This window comes from Balaenoptera acutorostrata, chromosome 10, assembly GCF_949987535.1.
Source record: "Balaenoptera acutorostrata chromosome 10, mBalAcu1.1, whole genome shotgun sequence".
NCBI classification, from domain to species: domain Eukaryota; kingdom Metazoa; phylum Chordata; class Mammalia; order Artiodactyla; family Balaenopteridae; genus Balaenoptera; species Balaenoptera acutorostrata.
In genome coordinates, this window is record NC_080073.1 from 103,999,265 (window position 1) to 104,023,742 (window position 24,478).

A 24,478-nucleotide genomic window follows, 5' to 3' on the forward strand; every position below is an offset into this window, starting at 1 on the left:
TAATGACTATCTGGTCAACAGCAAAGTCCAAAATCACTCAGGATCTGGTAAAAGCAACCTCGAGTTCAGATTTGGGGGTCGGGGGGCGGGGAGGATGGGAGCTAAGCAGGGGACTCACAGATTTTTCTAAACGTGGACTATTTTTTTTCCCAAAAGAACATATTGTGTATTTCATTGTTAAGGACTTGCCTGCAATTTAGTATCCATTTATATCTGTACTTATCCACACAATATCAATTTTTAGATATCCCAGGGACCTTTAGACTGAATTAGATTTATATTTACAATCCTAATACAACAAATAGACCTAATTTCAGGGTCGGCACTTCATTGTGACATGGGTAACACACAGGCTTTGGGATTTTCTGGCTGAAAAATATAATTTTATAAACAACATGCCTTAAGTCTGTGCATAAAAACACAACTTCTTAACCAGACTGAAAGGGACATACAAATGGAATTCTCTAGGCCATTTAAAGTGGTTCTGAATATAAACGCACATTTCCTTTTATATAATGTAAAAATGAGACAAAACCGAACTCCCTCCGAGAAATAGTAACCTCTTCCACCTACTTAGGGTATGCAAGATCCTGCTTCAGCTGCCCCAGAACAGCCTCCTGATTACAGGGGTTCTTCACCCAAAGCTGTCCAGAGAGGCACTGGACCCACAGACACTCTAGAGAGCCCTGCCAGGGGCCCCTATAAAGACCATGAGTTTCCCATAACCATAAACTTCTTGTCTTTTGGACTGGGTGCTTCCTCAACAGAACACATGTAGCTCTTTGTAGAAAGGCCTTCTGTGGGATGTGCTCATGAATTTTTCAACTTGGAGATTAAATGTTCCAAGCTTAGTTCACGAAACCCACCCGCTTTCAATCTTTATTCAATTCAGATTTTCAGACCAAGTTTCCCATTTTGGGATACTTTAGGATGCTGTTGGTTCTCCTGGGGCAGTGACTTGAGCTAACAAGTTTCAGAGAACCTGAGCAGTGCCAACAATATGAATGGGATGAGTAATGACACTGCTCTAATTTCTTTAAGTCTGTAAGTGTCTCTAAAATGTCTTTGCTTTACCAGAGGTGTTTGTGTATCTAAAGATTTTCCGGGCTGAACTGGCTCTGAACTCATGACCTAAATAGACTTCTACTCTTCTGATAGATCCACCACGCACACCTCACTAGCCCATCTTAAAAGCAAGCCCTTGATCTTCGCCATCTCAAAAAATCTCCATTCAGCCCAAATGTCACTCACTTCTTTCCTTGCCAAAATGTGTCTGTTCACAGAGGGCAAAGCCAAAGAACTAAACTCTACAAGATGCAAATACAACATCTCCCAAAAAGATTTAAAGGCGTTTAGGTCCTAATGAACCTAAAGTTATAGTGTTAGCTCTCTAGCAACCAGCCCTTGGAGGGTTAAAGGACCATTTAGGGCTTCGTCCTGAAAATCTCCCCGATCAGGGGAGGGAGTCCAAAGGGGAACAAGGAAACACAGCAGGTCACCTAGTGGAAAGTGTCCATCACTAGTCCTGAGGAGAAGCCAGGGTCAGCCTCTTCCGGGGGTTTCCAGGCACCGGCCCGCTTATTGACAATAAGGCCAGGATGGCCCTGTAGGAGGACAGCTGGGGTCACTGGCCTGGGCCCAGGTTGTCGGTTTCTGCCCTGCTCCCAGCCTCTTGCCGCTGTGACTGTACAAAACACAACCCCCATCCTGAAGACCGTCCAGGCCTGGCATCACGGGGACTGACCGGGCAAAGCTGGACAGCAAACAGCTCACTGTTTGCCAGGGCTGCCTGTTAAGTTACCACATGCCACGGTGCCCTCTTTGAACCTATAAACCCGTGTCCACTGCATGAGCCGAAAAGGCACGTCTGTCAGTTCCATGTCACACGAAGGCAAAGCCTGCCATTTCCTCCTGAAGGCTGTTCCTTGCACTCCTGACACAGTACACACGACACAGACCACAATTCCCCAAGTGCTCCAAGCCACATGCTCCTAAGAAACAAGCAAATGAGTCGGGGAATGAGAAAACTTAGCATACTAAAATGTGCAAAACCTGTTGTACCAGAAAGCAGAAATACGGACAACTCGTAAAATGATATAGCAAGAGTCCAACGCAAATCTCCAAAAATGAAATGAGCAGGTTCTGCGTGGCTCAAAACCCACCGCATCACCGGGGAAGCCCTGCCCCGCTCAGGGCAGGAGGGCCCGGCAGGTGAGGGCACGGCCAGGTGGAAGACGCACTGCGCACCTGTCAGAAGGTTCCCATCCCTACAGCCCAGGCTCTGGATGACAAATGCCCACTCCCTGGTGCCGCAGGAAAGCTGCCTGAGCTGTGGCCCTGCTGCCTGGACGGAGACACTTGGTGGCCCCAGCGCTCGACCAGCTCCCAGGCTCCAGTGCCCACACCCTGGAGCGGGGTCCCGGCCTCCCCAGTTAGGTCTTGGAAGCGACTGGTCACCTTGCTTCATAAACCTGGGGCTTATCAGGGGACATTTGTTCCGTACAGAAGGCCACATTTCCAGCCACTGCTTCTGACACGTGTTTTTTTGTTTGTTTGTTTGTTTTTTTGCCACACCACGCAGCTTGCAGGATCTTAGTTCCCGCACCAGGGATTGAACCCTTGCCCTCAGCAGTGAAAGTGCAGAGTCCTAACCACTGGACCGCCAGGGACTTCTCTTCTGACACTGTTGTTTAGATTGGAACACACACTTCATTCAACATCCCCTGACCCAGTGATCCATGGACCCCCTTGCTTATAGAGAAGAAACTGGAGTCTGTCTGGTGGAGGTCAGGATCATTAGCTGAGCTAAGCAGAACTTAGTTTTTGATCACTAGAGCTGGGTGAGATGTTGAAGCTATCACATTTTCAAGTAGAATGACCCTCACTTATCCAGTTGTGATAAATATGACCACAAAAAGCCAAGCTGCATTGTGGGAATTTTGCTTTGGAGATAAGTGTGTGTGTGTTCATTCCATTCAGGAAATACAGTCGTAAAGACTTCCTCAGTACTGCCTCTTCCTTTGAAACTTTTCAGAAACAAACAAACAAAAAGACCTATTTTAACGTCCTTACATTTCTTCACAAAGTGAAGTCTACAATAAAAAGTTGGCACTTCATAAAATAAAACTGACATTTAGAAGACTGCCAGTTCTAGGAGTTTGAAAGGCTATAACCACATGCAGAAAAACTGGGCTATTGAAAATATTTTACAAATTTCTGAACCTTAGAAGAGCTTTTCTCCAAGATTTATGGGAGAACAAAACTAGATTTTCTTTCCCAACAGCCACGTTTGAAGTTCTTATATTGTTAAATAATTACTCTTAAAATTGTTTGAATTCCAAAATATACTTTTGAAAATCAGTAATGGTTTTTATAAGAATAAAATTTTTGCTGTAAATACCTCTTAAAAATCCATTTCTTATGTATTTTATTCTAGATTTAATGGGTTACCATTTTAAAAGATACCAGACAAGAGGCTCTCTATTTTGATCATTATATTGTGTTCCTAATTTAATTTTAAGTAATCTAAAACAATTCAAAAGAGTGCATTACTACCATATAAACTAGCATTTCAGACTGTGTTATAGGCCATATACACTATCAATACTTTTCAACTAAAATGTATTCATAAATACATACGAAAAATATAAAATGTATGTAGGTGTTGTTATTATGCAGTAATGTGCTTTTAAAAAGGAAGTGATATACCAGGCCCAATACCAGACATAGAATGAAAAGGCTTGATTGCATTTGTATTTAGTAGCAGAAAAATAAGTTATGTAATTCTAATAAATGCTTATTGTTATTGATTTTTTATAAGCACATGTGAATTAGGTATTGCTTCACCCACGTGACCATTTTTTAGTCTGCTTTACTCCAAGAGTAGATTGTAATTCATTAACTTGATGGCTTTCCACTAATAAATTGGTACTTAAATTTTTTTTCCATGATTAGTTACCCCTGGCAAACACTGCCATAGTCAAAAAGGATGTCTACAAACCAGAGTTAAATGTAGATATTCCTATAGCTTGAGACATCCCATTTTGAGGCATCGAAATATCTGGCAGTTTTTTGTAGCTTGATGTTAATTCAGATGGGTGCTATATTTTAGCTGCCTTTACTTTGTTATTTCTTAGAAGTAAGAAGCAGGTAGATTCTCCTCCCCAGTACAGTAATAATTGCACATTTGGTGTCTTAGTGTTTACTGTAACCAACCAAGATTCCTGAGAGTAATGTAACCAGTTTTATCTTTACCCAAAGGAGGTTTACTTCAAGTGACAGATTTTACTAAAAGTTTAACTGCTTTATTAAGTATGACTCTCAACATAGAGTTTAAAAAAAATACTACTTCTCTAGAGCAGGGGGTGGCAGACTTTCTACAAAGGGCCAGGTAGTAAATATTTTAGACTTTGCCATATGGTCTCTGTTGCATCTGCTCAACTCTACTCTTGTAGCAGGAAAGCAATCATGGATAGTATGTGAATGAACGTGCATGGCTGTGTCCCTATAAAACTTTATTTATGGACACTGAAATTTGAATTTCATACAATTCTCATGTGTCACGAAAATAGTATTCTTCTTTTGAATTTTTCCAAATATTTAAAAATGTAAAAAACATTCTTAGCTCTCAGGCCCTACAAGAACAGGCTTCAGGCTGAATTTGGCCCATGGGCTGTAGGATACCTACCCGGGTTCTTGGGAAGCAAGAGTGAAACAATCCCTCCTTAAAGATCAGCATCACAAATCCAACTGATTGTACTAGCCATGTGCTCGAACATGTGAAAACCAGAGAAAGACAAGTTACCAAGGCAGGACCAAGGTATGAAGAAATCCAGTCCTCAGGAGGCCCGCCAGCCCTGATCTTGGCATCCACAGCCATCAGCAGTGAATGAAGAAGGCCAGCCAGCCAGGCTGGTGCCCACCGGATTCAGAGCAGGATTTTCTTGCTGGGCATGCTTCATCATTCAAGCCACCACTCCCTGCTCTGGCTCCAAGAGGGACAGAAAGCCACCTTTCCGTCCCTCATCTCCCCGGCTTGGAGTCCAGCCACCGGCTTCTCTGACTGCTAATGGCCCAGGAGTCTAGCAGCTACGATGTGCTTTGCCTACACATCGCGGCCGGAGGCTGGAGGCCAAAGACCGCCTCCGACAGCTCACCGCCAAGGCCTGCCGATTACTCCGGCATTTCAACTCACCAAGCATCTTATTTTGCCCGGGGAAAGAACGACTTCTCCAAAACACGTCTAAGAACACTCTAGCCCATTATGGGAAACCTGGGCCTTTCCACATCAGACAGGAGGGATGGAAGAAGGGAAATTTGAAAATATTGTTGTTTGACTATTTTAAAGTGCAGCATCATCCGCCGAAGAAGATGGCCCGGCTGCCAAGGTCTCCCAAACCGCCGGGAGCTGAAATACCAAGTAACAGACGTGCACGTGGCCTTTACTTTTCAAAAGGACATTTGTACGCAAGCGCACGAGTCTCAGCCAACATTTCCCAGATCCCACGTAAGAGAAAAGGACTGCCCGGCCAAGGCCCCACCTGGTTTTCTCGAGAAACAGGCCGCGGGCTCCCGCGGGCCCGCAGTTCACGCCGTCCCTCGGCGCGAGGCGGCGGGATGCTTCGACGGCTCCCTGAGACCCGAGGGAACGTCCACAGTTAAAAACAAATCCCAAGGTTTTGCAGCCTCGCTCAGGAGTCAGGAGTCTTTTTCGTGGAGAAAGCCACTGCTCGGAATCTTGAGGATTTCTTCCCATTCGACGCGCGGCGAGAACTCCAGAGGCCAAAGCGACGGGGAAGCGGCCGGGAAGGTAGGGCGCTTCGCTGGGTAGGGCTCCGTGCTCGCTGGCGGGATCTGTCTGGGGTGCGAGCTTGCGGGGAGCGGCTCCCTCTCTCCAGGAGGATGGCGCTCCGCAAAGCGTCGCGGCTGCCCGGTCTCCGCGCGCCGCCGGCCCCTTCCCGCGTCGCTGCCGAGGACTGCGGGCTCAGCGCGCGTCGGCAGGGCGCACGTAGCGCAGCGTGTAGTTGGCCCCCGCGTTGTTGTCCCAGTACTCGCCCTGGGCGCAGCGGTAGCGGACGGCGAAGTGGACGGCGGCGCCCGGAGCGTCCGCGTTCTCCCCCTCCTTGGGCTGCAGGCCCGGCGGCAGGCACAGCGCGAAGTGAAAGCGCTCGGCGCTCGGCTCCTCCTCGGCCTCCCCCGGCTCCCCCGACGGCGCCTCTGGCAGCGGCGGCTTCCCTGGCTCGGGCCGCAGCTCGGCCGGCACGTCCAGGAAGGAGCGCCACTCGGTGAAGGTGTAGCGCACGGCCACGACGCGCGGCCCCGGGCAGCCCAGCACCCGGCCGGAGCCGGTCACCTCCGCGCCCCAGGGTGCCGAGCACTGCACGCGCTCCAGGCACACGCGCTGTCGCCGCAGGCGCTCGGCTGCGGCGCTCGGCCCGGGGAGCTCGAAGAGAGGCCGCAGCCGGGGAGGCGGTGCGCGGAGGGGCGCGGCCGCCGCCGCCGCCGCGGCCAGCAGGCCCGGGAGCTGCTCCAGGTCCTCGGCGCGCGCCGGGAGGCTGCGCAGGCGGGAGAGCACGGCGGGCGGCACCTGCGGCTCCTCGGCCTCGCTGAAGTGCTTCACGCTGGCCAGGCTCAGCCCCAGCGCGTCCGCGAACTGCACCCGCTTCTTGCACTTGGCGCAGCAGCCCGGGCCGTGCGGCGCGTCCTCGGCCCTCTCGCCGCCGTCCGCGCCCGGCCCCGGGGCAGGCGGCTGCCGCCGCTGCAGGAACTTGGCCGCCTGCAGGGTCGGGTCGGCGGGCAGAGAGCAGGAGCGCGCGCGGCAGCGGCAGCGGCGGCGGCTTTCCAGCGGCTCCTCCGGCTCCCGGGGGGCAGCCTCTTCCTGCGGGCACGGGGACTCGGCGTCGGAGCTCGGGGCCGCCGACGTGCCGCCGCCGTCCCCGCCACCCTCGGCGCAGAGGACCCCCGGGGCGGGCGGCTCCTCGGCAGGCGGGGGGTCTTCAAAAGGCGCAGGTCCCGGCGCCTCCAAACTTAGCAGCAGCGCCCCCGGGGGCTCCATGACGCCGTCTGGCCCCGGGACTTGTTCTCTGGAGACCTGACGCCTGGGGTGGTGGAAGGAGAGCGCAGCGCCCGCCCCGGCCCGAGCGGAGAAGGCAGTCCCAGTCGGGAGGCTCCGGGTTTTAGCCGGCGTGCCCAGCGCGGAGCGGGAGGAGGGTGCGGGCCGGGCCGGGGCCGGGCGCGGCCGCTCGGTGTCGCGCCTGCCCGCGGCGGGGGAGGGCCCGGCGCCCGGAGGCGCGGCCGCTGGGCCCGGGCGGGCGGGGTCCGAGGGCTCCGCGGAGACGGGGGACGGCGCGGAAGTCGGGGCTCCCTTTCACCCCCTCCCGCCCAGCGGGCCCGCGCCCGCCCTGCCTCCGGAGCTCTGGGTGAACTCGCGCTCAGCTTCCGTCGTCCTCCAGTCCGCAAAGTTGGCCCCGCGGGTCCCGACGGGCCTGCCCTCTGGAGGGTCGCACGGCGGTCTCCTCCCGGCGGTCGCATCGGCCCAGGAGGTCCCCGGGGCAGGCGCACAACTGCGGAAAACTCGCCTGCGGGGACGGTCTCTTTCTTCCTCCCCAAGTTCTGGGCGCTCGGAAGCGGGCCCGGCCCAGCGCTGGGGGGCCCTCCGACCAGTTGTGGGGCGGAGGCGGTGCGGGGAAGCGCGGGGCCGGGGCCGGGGCCGGGGGGGGAGGGGGGCCGCCGCCAGCCGAGAGCGACCGGAGGCCATTCCCGCGGGGCCCGGGGGCACGTCCCCGCTCCTCCCCTCGTCCCGCCCGCCGCGCTCCGAGCTCGGGCCTGAGCAGAGGGGCCCTCGGGACGCGCGCCACAGCCCCGGCCGCTCGGAGCGGGGGCCGCCGCTCGCCGCCCGCCTTCCAGGGACGCGAACCCGGGCGGGGGGGGGGGCCGGGGGGAGGGGAGGAGACTGGCCGAAGTGTTTTCTCGCTGTTGGTTTTGCTTTGCTTCGTTTCTAGGGCTGACTCCACCTGCCTCTAAGTGGGGGCTTCTCAAACTCTGGCGCGCGTCAGGGTCATCTGGCGGGGGTGGGGGGGTGCGAGCTCACGGCTGGGCCCTACCCTAGGGCTTCGGAGTCAGTAGGCCCGGGATGGGCCCCAAAGTATTTCTAGCAAAAACGTGCTGATGCCGGGTCCCCTTGCTGGGATCTTTCGGGCCCGCCCGTGACGGCATCTCAACTTGGGGACTTACAAGAGGCCCCACATTCACCTGGCTTGTCTACCTGTTGGAACAACATCAAGATTTGGGGAAGAAGGTGGGAACTCCCTGGCGGTCCAGTGGTTAGGACTCCGCGCTTTCCCTGCGGAGGTAAGCCGGGAGGTGTGGGGGGGGGGAAAAAAAGATTTGGGAAAGAAGATCACTGTTTTTACATTAACGTAAACATTGACGTATTACGGAGTGAAGTACAAATTTTGCCAACTATCTTAAAGATGAAATAGGACTTCACAGAGACTGTGAGGCTGTGGTGACCCTCTTGGGCTCCGACCTCGTTGCGGCTGGAGCTGCGCCAGGGCGGGAACAGGAGGGAGACGGACCTCCTTAAGGAGGCCCCGCTCGCAGGGCCCTCGGGCCGTGGTCGCAGCCCTGTCCCACTCTGTATGGTGGGAACGTCGGAGGTCCCACCCTCGGGGCGCTCTCCGTATATGGGGGAGACCAAGGTTAACCAGAAAGCCACACGGGTACATAGAGAGTCAGCCCCTGCAGCAGATGCTAAGAAGGTGGGATCCGACCTGGTCAGGGAGGCCAGGGAGCCTCTGTGAGGGAGGAGATTGGGGGCAGCAGTAAGACTGCAGGGGGGCACCTTTCAGCCCTACAGAGGCCCTGGGGGAAGGGGAGGGGAATGCGCAAGAGTGGCCACAGGCGGCGCCTCCTTCCAGGATCCTAAGGCAGCCTCTGACTATTGTAGCCGGCCTGGGGCTGGTACCCACCTTGCTCACAAGTGTCCCACCCCTCCCCGAGGCGGCCAGCCCCCTCCTCCAGAAGAGCTCCTGTCTCATCTGACCCTAGGAGGGGTTCAGGAATGAGCAAGTGACCCAGCCAGTAAGACGCGAGGGGGACGTCTGAGACAAAGCTTCCATCCTTTTGCCAAGAGGAGGTGCGACGGTGCTATAGCGCCCACGACAGTGGAGACCACCTTGCCAACCGTCAGAGGTGACGCGATTCCTGAGCGTGGGAAACACAGGGTCCTTGAGGCACTCGGGTTTCTCAGTGTGAAGGCTACTGGCATTATGAGCAGGACAGTTCTTTGTTGTGACCGTCGGCTGCAAACAGTCTGAGATCCTTAACATCCATGAGCCCTACCCTCAAAATGCCACTAGCAGCCCCAGGAATCGTGACAATGGAGAAATCTGTACCCCTGTTTGCAAACACCCCAGCTTGGGGGGTGGCACGGCCCCTCCGTCACTGAGAACCAAGGAGCTTGGTCTTTGGACCTCCTACCATGTGAGGTTTCAAAAATAAATAAATAAATACAACCTTCTGGTTCGATCAGCGTGACTGGGCTTTCTGCCGCTTGCAGACCGGTGTCCTAACAGGACGGCATTATTATCATAATTTTGGAAGAAAGAGTAAATGGAGCCTCACAGAGGTCAAGGGATGTGCTCTCAACTCGTAGTGGAAAGAGCGGGATCCGGCTCCAGGTGTAACCCCGGAGCTTGGCCGTTTCCTCCCTGTCTGCTTGCCCTCCAGTCACGTGGAAGTTTCTCTGAACTTTCCTGTTCTGCGTTTTCTCCTTCCCACCAACTTCCCCCAAAAGAACAAACCTGGCTGATTTGTTTGGTGGGGGGGAAAAAAAATTAAGGGGCAAAAAAACATAGGATAGGATATTTATGTGGACAAAAACTGATATATACAGAACACATCTCTGTGTGTGCCTGGCGTATTTCTGGAAAGATCTTGTCGACAGAGGAATGGCTCTGGGGAGCCGTACCAAGGGACTGGGGGCGAGAGGTGGGAGGGAAACTCGCTTTTCATGGAATTCTTTGTGTCCTGCAGATGTCTTGTGCGCAACCCTGATGGAGGAATCTCGTAGCCTGCTGTGATACCACTGTGCACAGCTCCAGACCCCTCACCCAACATCATGTGACTCCGTCCGCTTTCACACCCTCCTGTCTAGTCCCCTTCAGATGACATTTTCTGCAAAGCTCCCCTAGGAACCCCCTGGGCTGATGTGAGCCGAGGCAGCAGGGCCCCAGGCCTGCCTGAGAAAGGGCAGTTCTACCTGGTTTACACACTGGGCTTCGCCAAGCTTTGGTTTGAGCAAAGCATTCCACAGCAGAACCACAAATGTCACCATCACCATCCTCACCATCATATAAAAACCAGCACTCTCGAGGACGCTCTTCCCTTGAAAGTACTGGTGCTCTCCTCGTTGCCTGGAGTGTCCTGCCACCTCCACTTACTGAACTTGCCTGGTCTTTAAGGCAATTTCCAAATTTTTGCCTCCTTTGGGACGTTTTTCTGGAACAGCCCAGTTAGTAATGATGACTTCTGCTCAGAGGCAGATTTATGGTGAAACTACGGAAGCGTAAGTGTTCTCGGGCCCCTTCTGATGTGTTCGCATAGTCATGCAATGAAGTAAAATACATATTTTATGGCAAGATAAGAAAAATTTAAACATCCATTTTTTTTCTCTGCTCATTTGGGCCTTCTCACTACCCCTTAGAGTGTATTTCGCCTCTGCGTTAACCAGACCTCCTTAGGAGATACCATTCCTTCTTAATCTTACAGAGTCAGGATGACCCACTACTTGCTTTGTATATGCAGATCTGGATTGTATAAACTGTAAATAATACATCTTATAACCCTTTGTCTCAAAAACTTACATAACTGTGCTTTGACAGTCCTCAGAGCTTTCTGAAAGACTGTCTCCCCCATTAAAATCGTCAGGTTGGCCTGAATAAAATTTTCCATTTCTTTATTAGATCAACTATCAGTTTTTTTCCTCAACATAGTTTTTTTCATCGACAATACCGTCTTAACAAACAACCATATATATGTAGAGAAGAGACAAGACAAGGAAAGGGGGTTTATAGTTTTAGGAGTGGCAAACCCAGGAAGATAAATATATGAGAGAAACTCATGGAAGATAAGGGTTGTCTAGTAAGGTTTGTTGTGTAGATTCCTCTGGTGCTGTCTCTGGGCTGATAAGAGCCTAGAATCAATGAGTCTTGAGTTCTCCTCCTCTTCCTGGTATGAGGGAGGGAGACAGCTTCGCAAATGGAAATTATGTCCAGATTTTAGCCAGATTCGGGGAGGGCAGAGAGGGTTTTTTTCTTGATTTTCTCAACGTTGTTTCTTGATTTTCTTCAGCTCAAAATAACCCTTATGCCAAAGTGGCACATTTTGTGGTGACCTGTTCTGATGGCCTCCAGTGTTGAGTGTGATCCCCTGTCCTTTAGCCTGGGCAGGGCCTAGAGATGCCTTCCTACGCAACAGTGATGGGGTGTCACTTCTGTGATTAGGTCTCTTGCTGGCACTGAAGAAACCAGCTGCCGTGTTATGAGATGCTCTGGGGAGGCTCGTGGGGAAAGGAATACTTTTTGATGGTTATCATGTGAAATAGAATTGATCAGAGCCCTGGGGACTTCCCTGGAGGTCCAGTGGTTGAGACTTCGACTTCCAATGCAGGGGGTGCGGGTTCCATCCCTGGTCGGGGAGCTAAGATCCCGCATGCCTTGCAGCCAAAAAACCAAAACATCAAACAGAAGCAATATTGTAACAAATTCAATAAAAACTTTAAAAATGGTCCACATAAAAAAAAATCTAAAAAAAATTAAAAAGTTGATCAGAGTCCTGTGTTTGGGGGCACGAACCTATAATACAACTTTTACAGCTGATATATGAAGGAAACTTGAAGGGGATTTTCCAAAATGTTCCTACAAAAATATAGGGGGAAAACATATGGTAGAAGCATTTTAGGCAATTAAAAAATTATGTTTTCTGGATTTTGTGATGTTTGTGGTATAGGTTAGGTTTTTAATAATTTATACTTTGTTGTTATTTATTTCCTCGTTCTAAATGTTCATATTCTTACCTAATTTTTACTTGTAATTTTGTCATCTTTTTCTTAAAGAAGCCTCCCTTCTCCCCTGTCCACAATTATATGTTTCAGCCTCCATATAACCGGGATCTGCCCTTTTTTTTTTTTTTTTCCCTAGTTCTGTTTTTATTTAAAATTTCGGGGACTTCCCTGGCGGTCCAGTGGTTAGGACTCCACACTCTCACTGCCAAGGGCCCGGGGTTCAATCCCTGGTCAGGGAACTAAGATTCCATAAGACACACGGCACAGACAAAAAAAAAAACCAAAAATACAAATTCAATGTTTTGTTTCTCATGGATTTTTTTGCATTAATTTGGATTTTTTAAATATTGAATTAAAATATTATTTATCCTGATTGCTGAGTTTTTTGGTGCCTCTTAAATTTTGTGCCCAAAGCAGGTGCCCATCTTACCTCACCTGAGTCCTGGCCCTGTTTCTTGGTGGTAGGTGAAGCAAAAGCTGAGAGATGTTTTCTTCCTCAGCAGCCCATCCTGACTCCTTGGGTTAAGGTTTTTGTTTTGTTTTGGCTGCACTGCGTGGCTTGCAGGATCTCAGTTCCCTGAGGAGGGATTGAACCTGGGCCACAGCAGTGATAGCACAGAATCCTAACCATTAGACCACCAGGGAACTCCCGGCTTAAGATTTAATTTAATGTGGTCTTGAAAAAAAAATTGTTTAAGTATATATAGCATATGCCTGTACATGCACAGAGTATATTTGAAAAGTTATTTTTATTTATTTATTTATTTATTTTTGGCTGCATTGTGTCTTCGTTGCTGCACGCGGGCTTTAGTTGCAGCGAGCGGGGGCTACTCTTCGTTGCTCTGCACGGGCTTCTCATTGCGGTGGCTTCTCTTGTTGCGGAGCACGGGCTCCAAGCGTGTGGGCTTCAGCAGTTGTGGCTCGCGGGCTCTAGAGCACAGGCTCAGTAGTTGTGGCGCATGGGCTTAGTTGCTCCGCGGCATGTGGGATCTTCCCGGACCAGGGCTCAAACCCGTGTCCCCTGCATTGGCAGGCGGATTCTCAACCACCAGGGAAGCCCTGAAAAGTTATTTTAAAAACTAGTAATACAGCATGCTTTGTGGGAGGGCAAAGGAAATGACAGGGAGGAAGCTTGCCTTGGAGACTTGCCTTAGAATGTGTATTTTTAAATTTTTAAGGGAAAAATTTCTAAAGATAAATATTTTTTTTTCTTATTACAAAAGCAATACTTATTCACTATGGGAAAATTAGGCAATACAGATAAAGTAGGAAACAAAGTATAACCGTTCATAATCCCATCACTCAACAATAATCCTATTAGTTAATATCTTTTCCTATCTGCCCCATTCGCTTCTGCAAACCCATAGCACTATTGCCTGCTTCGCTGGGATGCTTCTTACCACTTACTGCCTTGGCTGGTTCTGACTTGTTTCCAAATTTTATCTCCAATTAGCATATCTCTGCTTGCAGAACAGGGACTGTGTCTAATTGGTCTTTGTTACTTTCCCGGAGTGTAGGATGGGAGGCTTGGTCCGACCTAAAGACCCAAGAGACAGAATAGCTGAGTTCAAACCTCAGCACCACCATTTCTGCAAGTTATGTGACCTCTCTGAGCTGCAGTCTCCTCATCTGTAAAATGGGACCACGTGACTGCCCAGGCAGAGGAAAGAGGAAAACCCTTGCAAAATGCTTTGCGCAGAGCCCACCGTGCTGATGCACGGTAATTGTTTTCCGTTACTACCTGCTAGCACAATGTCTTCATTCATTAATTCACCATATATTTATTGCATGCCTGCTCTGTGCCAGACACTTCTCAGTGCCGGGGACACAACAGTCAACAAAATGCGAGGCTCTGCCTCCCGGGAGCTCACGTTTTATAAATTTATTTATTTTATTTATTTATTTTTGTCTGCGTTGGGTCATTGTTGCTGCACACGGGCTTTTCTCTAGTTGCCGTGAGCCGAAACTACTCTTTGTTGCGGTGTGCGGGCTTCTCATTGCAGTGGCTTCTCTTGTTGTGGAGCACAACTCTAGGTGCACGGGCTTCAGTAGTTGTGGCGCGTGGGGTCAGTAGTTGTGGCTCGCGGGGTCTAGAGCACAGGCTCAGTAGTTGTGGCGCACGGGCTTAGTTGCTCTGTGGCATGTGGGATCTCCCCGGACCAGGGCTCGAACCTATGTCCCCTGCATTGGCAGGCGAATTCTTAACCACTGCACCACCAGGCAAGTCCCATCACATTTTAATGTTGGGATCGGAGACAAACAACACACAAGTACGTGAAATATACAGCATCCCTGATAAAGATACCTGCTATGGAATATAAATCTTTGCATGTAGTAGTTACTCATTAGACATGTTGGTTGAGTTGATTTCTTTTCCCTACCCTCCCATCCCCCATCTTCTCTCGGTCCCGAGATCCCATTTCCAATGTGGTTACATAATGTGAGGCCTAAACTCTCGAGATGGACAGTTGCAGACATGGCCCTGGGCATATGCCTGGAAAGGGCTGCAGCACCCAAGAGCGAAGCCCAGAGGTCACACCACATCTGTACCTGTGACATGGGGAGACGCCAGCAGGTGTCTTGACGTGCATTTTCCTCTGGGTGATCACACTGTTGTACTCCTAAGTTTGCACTCCTCGGCGATCGATGGTCACTGTCCTGTGAAGTCAGGACAGTAAACAGCGGACTGAGCACCGTGCGGGGTGAGAGGTCGGGAGGCGCTGGCTGGACAGCATGTATGACCCTATGTGCCCGTCTCCAGCAGTGTCGCCTGGCCTCGTGTTTCTGCTGCAGGAACTGCCACATGTTTACCTTTCCTCTGCTCCCTCCTGACTCTGACGTCCAGGAGCCCAACTTGGACCTCCCACTGTGTCAGGGCCAACAGACGACACCACTGTAGGGCAAACACCTGCTTGTCAATAGCAGAAGACCGAAGGCCCAGGGTCAAAATGTATGAGCCCAAGCCTAAAACAGATCGGAGTGTGGAGACCTGGGATCCTTTTCAAAGGGAAAAATAAAACCTAGGGTGTATCCTTACACTGTGACAATGTCGGGTTCTTGGATTAAATGTGTGAAAGTTAGAGTATTCCTGCCATATGCCCATAGCCAAGCATTAACATATTAGTTCATACAAATTTTAAACCTTCATACTATATATTAATATTTAATGATTATGATTCCATTATTATGATGATTGAAATTCCTCAGCCATCATAGTGGACCTTGGGGAATTGGAACAATAATAAAGGAGAGGTAACTGCACTGGAGCCTAAGGTAGAGGAGTCCCCAGAACCACTGAATGAAGACAAGTGGGTGTGTCATCGAGAGCGAGAGAACTTGGAGCTCGACAGCTAGAGCCCCTGGGTCTCCCCCCATGGACCTCTTTGATCCCAAGATTGGGACAGAGGATGGACAGGGGAGGTGGGGGGGAGACTGGGGAGGCCTTGAGCCCCCCCTTTAGGTTCAAGCATGTGCCAGGCTCTCAGTTGCTGCCGGGCTGGGCAGCAGTGTCACTGAGCGTCTGGAGCAGGGCATGTGATGTCAAAATATTTTCACAGCAATATTAAGACATTACCTGCCTTTTGCACTTCGCAGACATCTGCACTGCACAAAAGCAGTGGTGGGTAAAACCGCGCCAGCATCATTTAAGAATATCCTAGATAAACCAGTAAAAATTATAAATTTTATTAAATCTCAACACTAGTACCTGACTTTTAATATTCTATGTGACGAAATGGAAAATACGCACAAAGCACTTCTACTACTGACATGTGACGACTGCCCAGAGGAAGAGCACTTGGGAAATTGTTGTGAGTTGAACCAGCTGCTTTTTTTCATGAAACACCATTTTTTCTTAAAAGAATGACGGATAAACCACGGACATTCACATTTGGGCACGTAGAAGACATTTTCTTAAAAATCACTGAAGCGAGTCTCTGACTTCAAGGAAAACAACAGAAAGAATGTGTTGCCAATTCTGAAATCTGAACTTTGAAGGAAAAGTTGTAATTTGAAATATTTGCATCTACCACGGGATTGACAGCTTCCCAGCACTTGCAGGCTTCTCTGATGAGATCAGCAGGGAAACAAATGTGATTTTTTATTTATTTATTTGTTTTATTTATTCATTTTTGGCTGTATTGGGTCTTCGTTGCTGCACGCGGGCTTTCTCTAGTTGCGGCGAGCGGGGGCTACTCTTCATTGCGGCGCGCGGGCTTCTCATAGCGGCGGCTTCTCTTGTTGCGGAGCATGGGCTCTAGGCACGTGGGCTTCAGTAGTTGTGGCATGTGGGCTCAGTAGTTGTGGCTCACGGGCTCTAGGGCTCAGGCTCAGTAGTTGCGGCGCACGGGCTTAATTGCTCCGCAGCATGTGGGATCTTCCTGGACCAGGGCTCGAACCCGTGTCCCCTGCATTGGCAGGCGGATTCTTAACCACTGCGCCACCAGGGACGCCCACAAATGTGATTTTTGATAGTGGCTGATGAAAGGTGGTGATGTTTGGAAGATCTGCATTTCTCAGTAAATCAGTATTTTCCAAACAGCCAATGTATGATGTTACAGAATGGTGTGTGGGCCACTGTATATAAAATAGATGAACAACAAGGATCTACTGTAGAGCACAGGGAACTATATTCAATATCTTGTAATAACCTATACTGGAAAAGAATCTGAAAAAGGAGATATATATATACATATATATATCTGAGTCACTCTGCTGTACCCTTGAAACTAACACAGCATTGTAAATTAACTATACTTCAATTTTTAAAATGGTTAAAAAAAGTTTTTTTTAATTATCGTTGTAGGGCATCTCTGTGCTGGAGATGAACAAGAGGAATAAACTTAAGGTCTTCTCAGGGCTTTTCTGAGCCTGCACCCTTCCTAAGGTATGTGCTGGGACTTTCTAGGTTGCTCTGTATATGTGGTGTCTTTTGAATGTTTTAGTCCTTTAATGTCTGACTCCCAAAGGGGAAAAAAAACAGAATGTAAAAACAAGCACCAGTTCTTTAAATTCTCTGGAAGTTGTTTCAGCTGGAGGCTGCAGGGTTTGTAGCAACAGCAGTGAAGGCTGCAGCAGTGCGGCCCGTCTCTGTGTCTGCACCTCTGTGATCAGAGCAGCAATCAGTGACCAGAGCACAGATCCCTGTTACTAGAGCACAGATCCCTGTTATTAGAGCACAGATCCCTGTTACTAGAGCACAGATCCCTGTTATTAGAGCACAGATCCCTGTTACTAGAGCACAGGGTCCTTCTTGCCTACGCCAGCTCCTGCAAGCTGCATGCAACCTGTTCTCAGAAACTGTGCTCAGCTGCTTTCCCGGGGGGTGGAGGATAGGGAATGCTACTGTGATAAGAGCTGAAGTTGACCAAACTTAACGACTATGAGAAGTGGTCACAGAGTGTGGTTTTCAACCACCAGTTTTTTCCTTTTTAATTTTATTACTATTTTTTTGTTTAAGAATTTTTTATTGCGGTAGCAATGGTTTATAACATTATATAGATGTGTCGAAATTTTTTTGTTTAAAAAAAGTTGTGATAATAAGACATTAAATTTACCGTCCTAACCTTTTTTAAGTGTGCACTTCAGTGGCGTTAAGTACATTCTCATTGTTGTGCAACCATCACCACTAGAACTCTTTTCATCTTCCCAAACTGAAACTCTTCACTCATTAAACAATAATTCCTCATTCCCCCTGCAACCCAGCCGCTGACAACCACCATCCTACTTCCTGCATCTATGAATTTGATGACTCTAGGTACTTCATATAAGTGCAGTCATACTATGACTGGCTTATTTCACTCAGCATAATATCTTCAAGGTTCATCCATGCTGTAGCTCATGTCAGAATTTCCTTCCTTGGGCTTCCCTGGTGGCACAGTGGTTAAGAATCCGCCTGCTAATGCAGGGGACATGGGTTGAAGCCCTGGTCCGGGAAGATTGCACATGCCATGCAGCAACTAAGCCCATGCGCCACAACTACTGAGCCTGCACTCTAGAGCCCGCGAGCCACAACTACTGAGCCTGCGTGCTGCAACTACTGAAGCCCACGTGCCTAGAGCCCGTGCTCTGCATGCAAGAGAAGCCACTGCAATGAGAAGCCCGCACACTGCAACAAAGAGTAGCCCCCGCTCTCTACAACTAGAGAAAAGCCTGCACGCAGCAATGAAGACCCACACAGCCAAAAATAAAATAAATTAAAAGAAAAGAATTTCCTTCCTTTTAAAGGCTGAATAATATTCCATTGTGTGTTTATGCCAAAGTTTGTATATCCATTCATCCACTGATGGACACTAGGGCTGCTTCCACCTTTTGGCTACTGTGAATAATGCTGCTGTGAACATGGGTGTGCAGATCTCTCTCTGAGATCCTGCTTTTGATCCAAGCTACAGAATTTTGAGGTGCTTCATCACATAGCAATAGACAACCAGCACGCTGAGCTGTGGTTAGACCTCACCAACTGAAATGGCGGGAGGAGGATGGTTACTGAAGCAGAGAAGCGCATTGTCTGTGTCAGAGCATGGGGTCCAGCTTTAGAGACTAGTCACCGACTTGGTGCCACCAGGACCTCCACTTTGGCGGTGGGAACTCTCACTTCCCTGGCTGTTCGGGAGAGAGGATAAAGCAGGTTACGGAATAGCAGCAGTTTATAAAAGGATTCATGACTGTCGTCAATAAGGAGGAAAGGCTACTCTGTTTGTATTCAGGCTGGACCGGTTGCTAACATGTCCCCTCCACCAGGACGATACTAGAGCCAAGTCTGGAAAATCAGAAGTGATTTGGTCAGGTCAGTGCTGGAGAGTTGAGAACCAAGAATTAAATCAACCTTGGATTTCTCTCTTCTTTGTGTGTGTGGGGTGGGCAGGGGGGCAGGGGGGCAAGGGGGCAAGGGGCTGCGCCGCACTGCTTGCAGGATCTCAGTTCCCAGACCAAGGATTGAACTTGGGCCACGGCGGTGAAAGCCCGCAATCCTAACCACTAGGCCACCAGGGAACTCCCCCAACCTTGGATTTCATCACAGACCTGATGGGATGAACTGTCACTGTCGAAGTTCAGCAAGGCTGAGGAAGGAAAGGAAGAAACCACTTCCACCTTCCTGGAGCAAGTCCAGTGGAGGTCGGATCCAGGCACCAGGGTGCACATGGGGCTCCTGCTCTGAGGAGCTGAGCCTCACCCTCTTGGGGTTGGTAGTGGGGAATGAGAGGCTCCCCAACTGTTTGTTTTTTTTAATTTATTTGTTTATTTATTTATTTATTTATTTATGGCTGTGTTGGGTCTTCGTTTCTTTTTTTTTTTTTTTTTTTTTTAAAGGATTTTCTTATTTATTTATTTATTTATTTATTTATTTATTTTTGGCTGTGTTGGGTCTTCGGTTCGTGCGAGGGCTTTCTCCAGTTGCGGCAAGTGGGGGCCACTCTTCATCGCGGTGCGGGGACCGCTCTTCATCGCGGTGCGCGGGCCTTTCTCTATCGCGGCCCCTCCCGTCGCGGGGCACAGGCTCCAGACGCGCAGGCTCAGCAATTGTGGCTCACGGGCCCAGCTGCTCCGTGGCATGTGGGATCTTCCCAGACCAGGGCTCGAACCCGTGTCCCCTGCATTAGCAGGCAGATTCTCAACCACTGCGCCACCAGGGAAGCCCTGGGTCTTCGTTTCTGTGCGAGGGCTTTCTCTAGTTGCGGCAAGCGGGGGCCACTCTTCATCGCGGTGCGCGGGCCTCTCACTATCGCGGCCTCTCTTGTTGCGGAGCACAGGCTCCAGACGCGCAGGCTCAGTAGCTGTGGCTCACGGGCCTAGTTGCTCCGCGGCATGTGGGATCCTCCCAGACCAGGGCTCGAACCCGTGTCCCCTGTATTGGCAGGCAGATTCTCAACCACTGCGCCACCAGGGAAGCCCTCCCCAACTGTTTTTAAAAATAGTGTATTAATAGAAAATTTGGGTTATACTAAGGCCAACAGATCAAGAGACAATGACAATTGAAAAGATGTTTTATTATCACAGCTCTTGAGAGGAGGGGGCATGCCATACCATGGGAGGTGGGGCACACGGGGAAGCACCTGGGTTGGTCAGGAGGCAAGCGCCTCTATTGTGGTTTCCATGACAACAAGCCAGGGACACTTCCCGCCTTCTCAGACCTTCAGGGTTTGGAGCTGCCGCCACGTTGGCTCTGGTTGTAGCCACCTGGGTTGTTTAGTGGCCAAAGGCCCCTGTGAAAGAAATAACAAAATGAGTGACCTTTCCTTCCTCTTGCTGGACACAGTGACCCAGAGGAGGGAGGAATTAAGTCCTTAAACCAGTGTCATTGCTCCTGGTTTGCAAAGAGAGATGCTGGGAATCCCCAGGGAGTGTCTGCAGCAGGCTGGTTGGGGAGGAGTGTATCCTGATCCACGGGAGGGGGAGGGACGGAGGGGGGCTTAGGGCTGAGGCAGCACCTCTGGGAAGCACAGTAATACACTTGCCTTCCCAGCAGAGGCCCACAAAGATGGGGCTAGGGAAAAGCACAGTCGTCTGTGTTCACCTCTGGACCTTTCCTCCCGCTCCTGCCACGTCCCACCTCCTGGTTAGATCACTTCCTGGTCCCTAGGGTCAACTTTGCGCAGAATCCAGGTTCTAAGAAAAGAACGTTAGAAACTTACAGAATCCAGAAAGGCTGTGTTGATGGAGTAAACAGACAGAGAGGAGAGGAGGTGGGGCGGGGGGGATGGACCCTGTGGGCTGGCTATCGGGTGGTTGAGCAAGGCAGAGGTCAGGTCTCTGGGGGCTGTGATGAAGGCTGTGGGGTTGAGGGGCAAGAGGGAGATGAAGAAATGTAACTTCCTGGGACTTCCCGGCGGTCCAGTGGTTAGGACTCTGTGCTCCCACGGCACGGGGCACGGGCTCCATCCCTGGTCCGGGAACTAAGATCCCCCGTGCAGGCACGACCAAAAAAAAAAAGAAGAAATATAATCTTTTATAGATGTCTTCCTGGGTTTTAAGGGAAAAAAATGTTTCCTCTTTAAATTTCTCTCCAGATTTGCACTGCTTTCAATCCTACTTTTATGTCAGGCTGTTATTTCCTGGAAGGTGACACCATGCCGGGCCTGGGCCATGTTGAGGTCCCACGTTTATATGGGTTACCTTGAATTGCGATGTGTGTTTTCATAAGCTACATCCAGGGACGATTTTGCTGCTGTCCGATTTTTATAGAAAAGCAGAGAAAGCATCCCTGGCTTCCATGTTTTGGGAGAGAGAGAAGTCTGGGTGTGGCCCCCAACGCGAGCGAGCAGATGCTCTGATTTCATCTCCCTTCCCAACCGCCCTGCTCTGATCTCAGGCTCGGAGGTAAAGTGGGTCTGTTTTCTGAGGGAGCGTCTACACAATGCCACACAAACTGGAGGAAAAGTAAACAGTTAACAGACAGCGGTTTGGTCTCCGCATTGCAGACCAGTCAGAAGGGGTGGTTTGGCTCACGGTCTCTGCTTTATTCCACAGCTTTCCCTCCCCTCAACTGTCTTATCCGAGTGACTGTTTCAGGTTTAAGAAGGGGAACCAGGGCTCTGCAACTTTTCTCAGCCAGAGAGATCTGGGCTTCTTTGTTTTGGAAAGCAATAATGTCACGCCCAGTGTCACTTACTTCTGGCAAGTGGGACAGCTGATGGATGACTTCAGGACGGGGACCTGGAGCAGGAGCCAGCGCGAACGGGAAGAAAAACGTGCTGCTGGCGGGCTACCGCTCTCTGGCGCCTCGGATGGAAAACCTCTGTGGCAAGAGACACCCCCGACCTCCGCCCCCTGCAGCAGTGCAAAGTCAAGAGTAGTGGCTTGGTACTTTTTATTTTTAACTCTGAGGGCACGATTAGGGCCTTGAGAGCTTGTCCCCAGAGGTCCCGGTCCGAGCTGCTGACTCAGGAGAGACAGACACACTCCCTCCCGGGGGGCAGAAACAGGGCTCCTTAATTGGTTTGAAAAACGGCAGCTGGATCGCAACAGCTGCTGCTCTCGGGCTGGGGCGGGGGAGGGAGGAGGACGCCCGCCCCGCCGCAGGCTGCAGAGCCCCGCCTCGGCTGACCCCCACGCACCGCCTTTCTGTTCCTGCTCCGCGATGTTCATTTCTGCGGCCCCTCCCCCAACGCCCTTTCCGAGCCTGGCCACGTGACCAGGCCTCTGCTCATCCTCTGCGCTGACGTCTCTGGAGGCAGCGCTTCCTGCCTGTGCTGCCCGGCGGGCAAGTCCTTAGTGAGAGATTCCTCTTCTGTCCCTCTGCCCCCAGGCAGCCCTCGTCTGCTCGCACCTCGGATGGAAAACTTGCGTCTTACTTTCTCTCGAGCATTTGTCCGTCTGTCTTTAACTGCTCCCTTTCCTGCCTCTGAGTTCCGAAGTGTGCCGACTGTCTGGCAGGGCTCCAGGCGTCCTTCTCAGGAAGCGGGGACACTGGGACACACCGGCCCCCCACGGGTGGGAGCAGCTTGCCCACTCTGGCTGGGAGAAGAGCTGGGCTTGCTTTTGCCTTGGTTTCCTCATCTGTCAATGAAGAGGGTTGGGTTCAATCAGTTTGTTCTCAAATTCCTTTTTTCTTTCAGTGGTTTTATTCAAACAAAAACTAGCAGGAAACACATCCTGCAGAGCCCTGTCCGCTCAGCTTCGCGCCCTCTGTCCCCAGCTGACCCCTCTCCCATGGGCCTCCGCAGAGCACAGCTGGGAGATCACCAGACTGGACTCTCCCCAAGGCTCCTTTCAGCTCTAACAGGCTGGGATCTTGGGGCTGGAGTTTTCAGGCAGGACCCCAGGAGAGGAGAGGGGTCTGCAAGTGGGGCACCCTGGGCCCTCCCATCTAAGCGCTCGGGGACAAGAAAGCCCCGATGACAACTGCTCGTGCTAGTGGCCCCGCAGCCTCTAGCCTCACTTTACCTAAAATCGAGTTGGGGAAACGGATGGGCATTTGCCACCACCCTGGCCCACCCTGGGCGGCTGAGAGGTAGGCCACGTGGAGGTGTTTGAACTTTTTTTTCAGTGCAGTGGAAAGTTGTTGAAAGGTTTTAAATACAGGTTCAGCAAGATCTGATTTACACACTTAAAAGATTTACATGCTTAAAAACTCTAGTATTAGGATGGAAAGTGGATTGCGAGGATAAGCCTGATAGCAGGAAAAACTGTAAATGTATTAGTTTATTCATTAGTCTTATTGAGAGATGACAGGATACCCAGGAGAAGGGAACCTCGTGTCTACACAAAAACCTGCACAGCAATGTTCAAGCAGCATTATTCATAGTAGCCAAAAAGTGGAAACAACCCTAATGGCCACCAGCTGCCCAATGGATAAACAAAATATGGGGTATCCATACGGTAAAAATTAATGAATGGAAACCTCAGTTAAATAGAGTCGGGAGACCATCAGGGGGAGGTCTCACCCCTGCGTGGACAGCAGAGCCCAAGGGGGAAAGAAGAAAGATTCCCCTTCTTTCTGGCCAAGACTCAGCCAATAAGAAACAGGGGATCTGTTTACTAAGCCCGCCCACCATCCTCTACCCTCTATAAAAGCGGCTCCTTCCCTCACCTCACAGGGGTTTGCACGTGGCAGCCACGGTTGAAACCTGGAGTTGCAATTCTCTGCTGATCCCGAATAAACCCGTCTTTGCTGGGGAATAGCTGGCGGTCTTTTCACTTTAGGTCAACATTTTGTTGACCCATCCGGGAACCAGAGAAGACCCCTGACAGCTCCTGGGCTGCTGAGCAAACAGGTGCGGTGCCCACCTTGAGCTCATTGTCACTGCTTTTCTCACCGACCCTGGATTTTGAAGGTACATCTTTCTCCTGGGTCCCAGCTGCTTTGTGTTTTGAAGCTCTCCAGGTTTTATTCAGGATGTATGTTAAAGTCTGGTCCTTTCTGGTCAAGGCCTTGTTCTGTGTGCAAGTACTCATTTGGCACTTACTGTTCCAACTGGCATAGGCTTGCCTTTTGGGTGGATCCATGGAACGTGGTCTGTTCTAGGGAACCAGGCTGAGGTGCCTTTGCCCAGGCTCCTCTGGGACCAGACTGGCCCCTTAGAACCGGCTGGTATTAGGCCTGTGGGCTGTCTGAGCTGTTCTGGCTGTTTGAAAATTAGTCTTGGGAGTTCCCTGGTGGTCTAGTGGTTAGGATTTGGCGCTTTCACTGCTGAGAGCCTGGGTTCAACCCCTGGTCGGGGAACTGAGATCCCGCAAGCCACACGGCCAAAAAAAAAAAGTCACTTACTCCTCCCGCCAAACAAACCAAAAATCACCTCTGAGGAACGGGATCCCAGTTATTTAAATATTTTCGGGATGCTCCTCCCTGCTACTAACAGCCTCCTAATATCTGTCTGATATTATGTTTTAAAATCGTGGTCCTTCCTCATTCACTTTTCTAACTAAATGGACTTACCTGACCAAAGGCAATTTAGAATATCAGCAGCCATTATGCGG

The 24,478-nt window shown here is 50.5% G+C and overlaps 2 protein-coding genes across 3 annotated transcripts in view; one reads left to right on the forward strand and one right to left on the reverse strand.

The window, feature by feature from the left end:
- Positions 1-705: 705 nt before the first annotated feature.
- On the reverse strand, positions 706-7,914 carry PPP1R3G (protein phosphatase 1 regulatory subunit 3G). Its single transcript, XM_057554787.1, has 2 exons — positions 4,688-7,914; positions 706-1,991 (listed from the first exon to the last, which is right to left on the reverse strand). Exon 1 carries the CDS (start codon positions 7,052-7,054, stop codon positions 5,984-5,986), a length of 1,071 nt encoding a protein of 356 aa, XP_057410770.1. The 5' UTR covers positions 7,055-7,914; the 3' UTR covers positions 706-1,991; positions 4,688-5,983.
- RPP40 (ribonuclease P/MRP subunit p40) overlaps positions 5,750-24,478 on the forward strand; it is a 71,275-nt gene continuing 52,546 nt past the window's right edge. The window contains exons 1-2 of one of the 2 annotated variants that reach the window (XR_450301.2): positions 5,750-5,809; positions 16,869-16,949. The gene's annotated coding sequence lies outside the window, so the exon portion shown is untranslated. Of the gene's footprint in view, positions 5,810-16,868; positions 16,950-24,478 lie in introns of those variants that run through there. The other variant, XM_057554786.1, reaches the window with a different exon arrangement.

Bases quoted from the DNA above. Each gene is read 5' to 3' on its own strand.
- PPP1R3G (XM_057554787.1), bottom strand. From the start codon at position 7,054: ATGGAGCCCCCGGGGGCGCTGCTGCTAAGTTTGGAGGCGCCGGGACCT.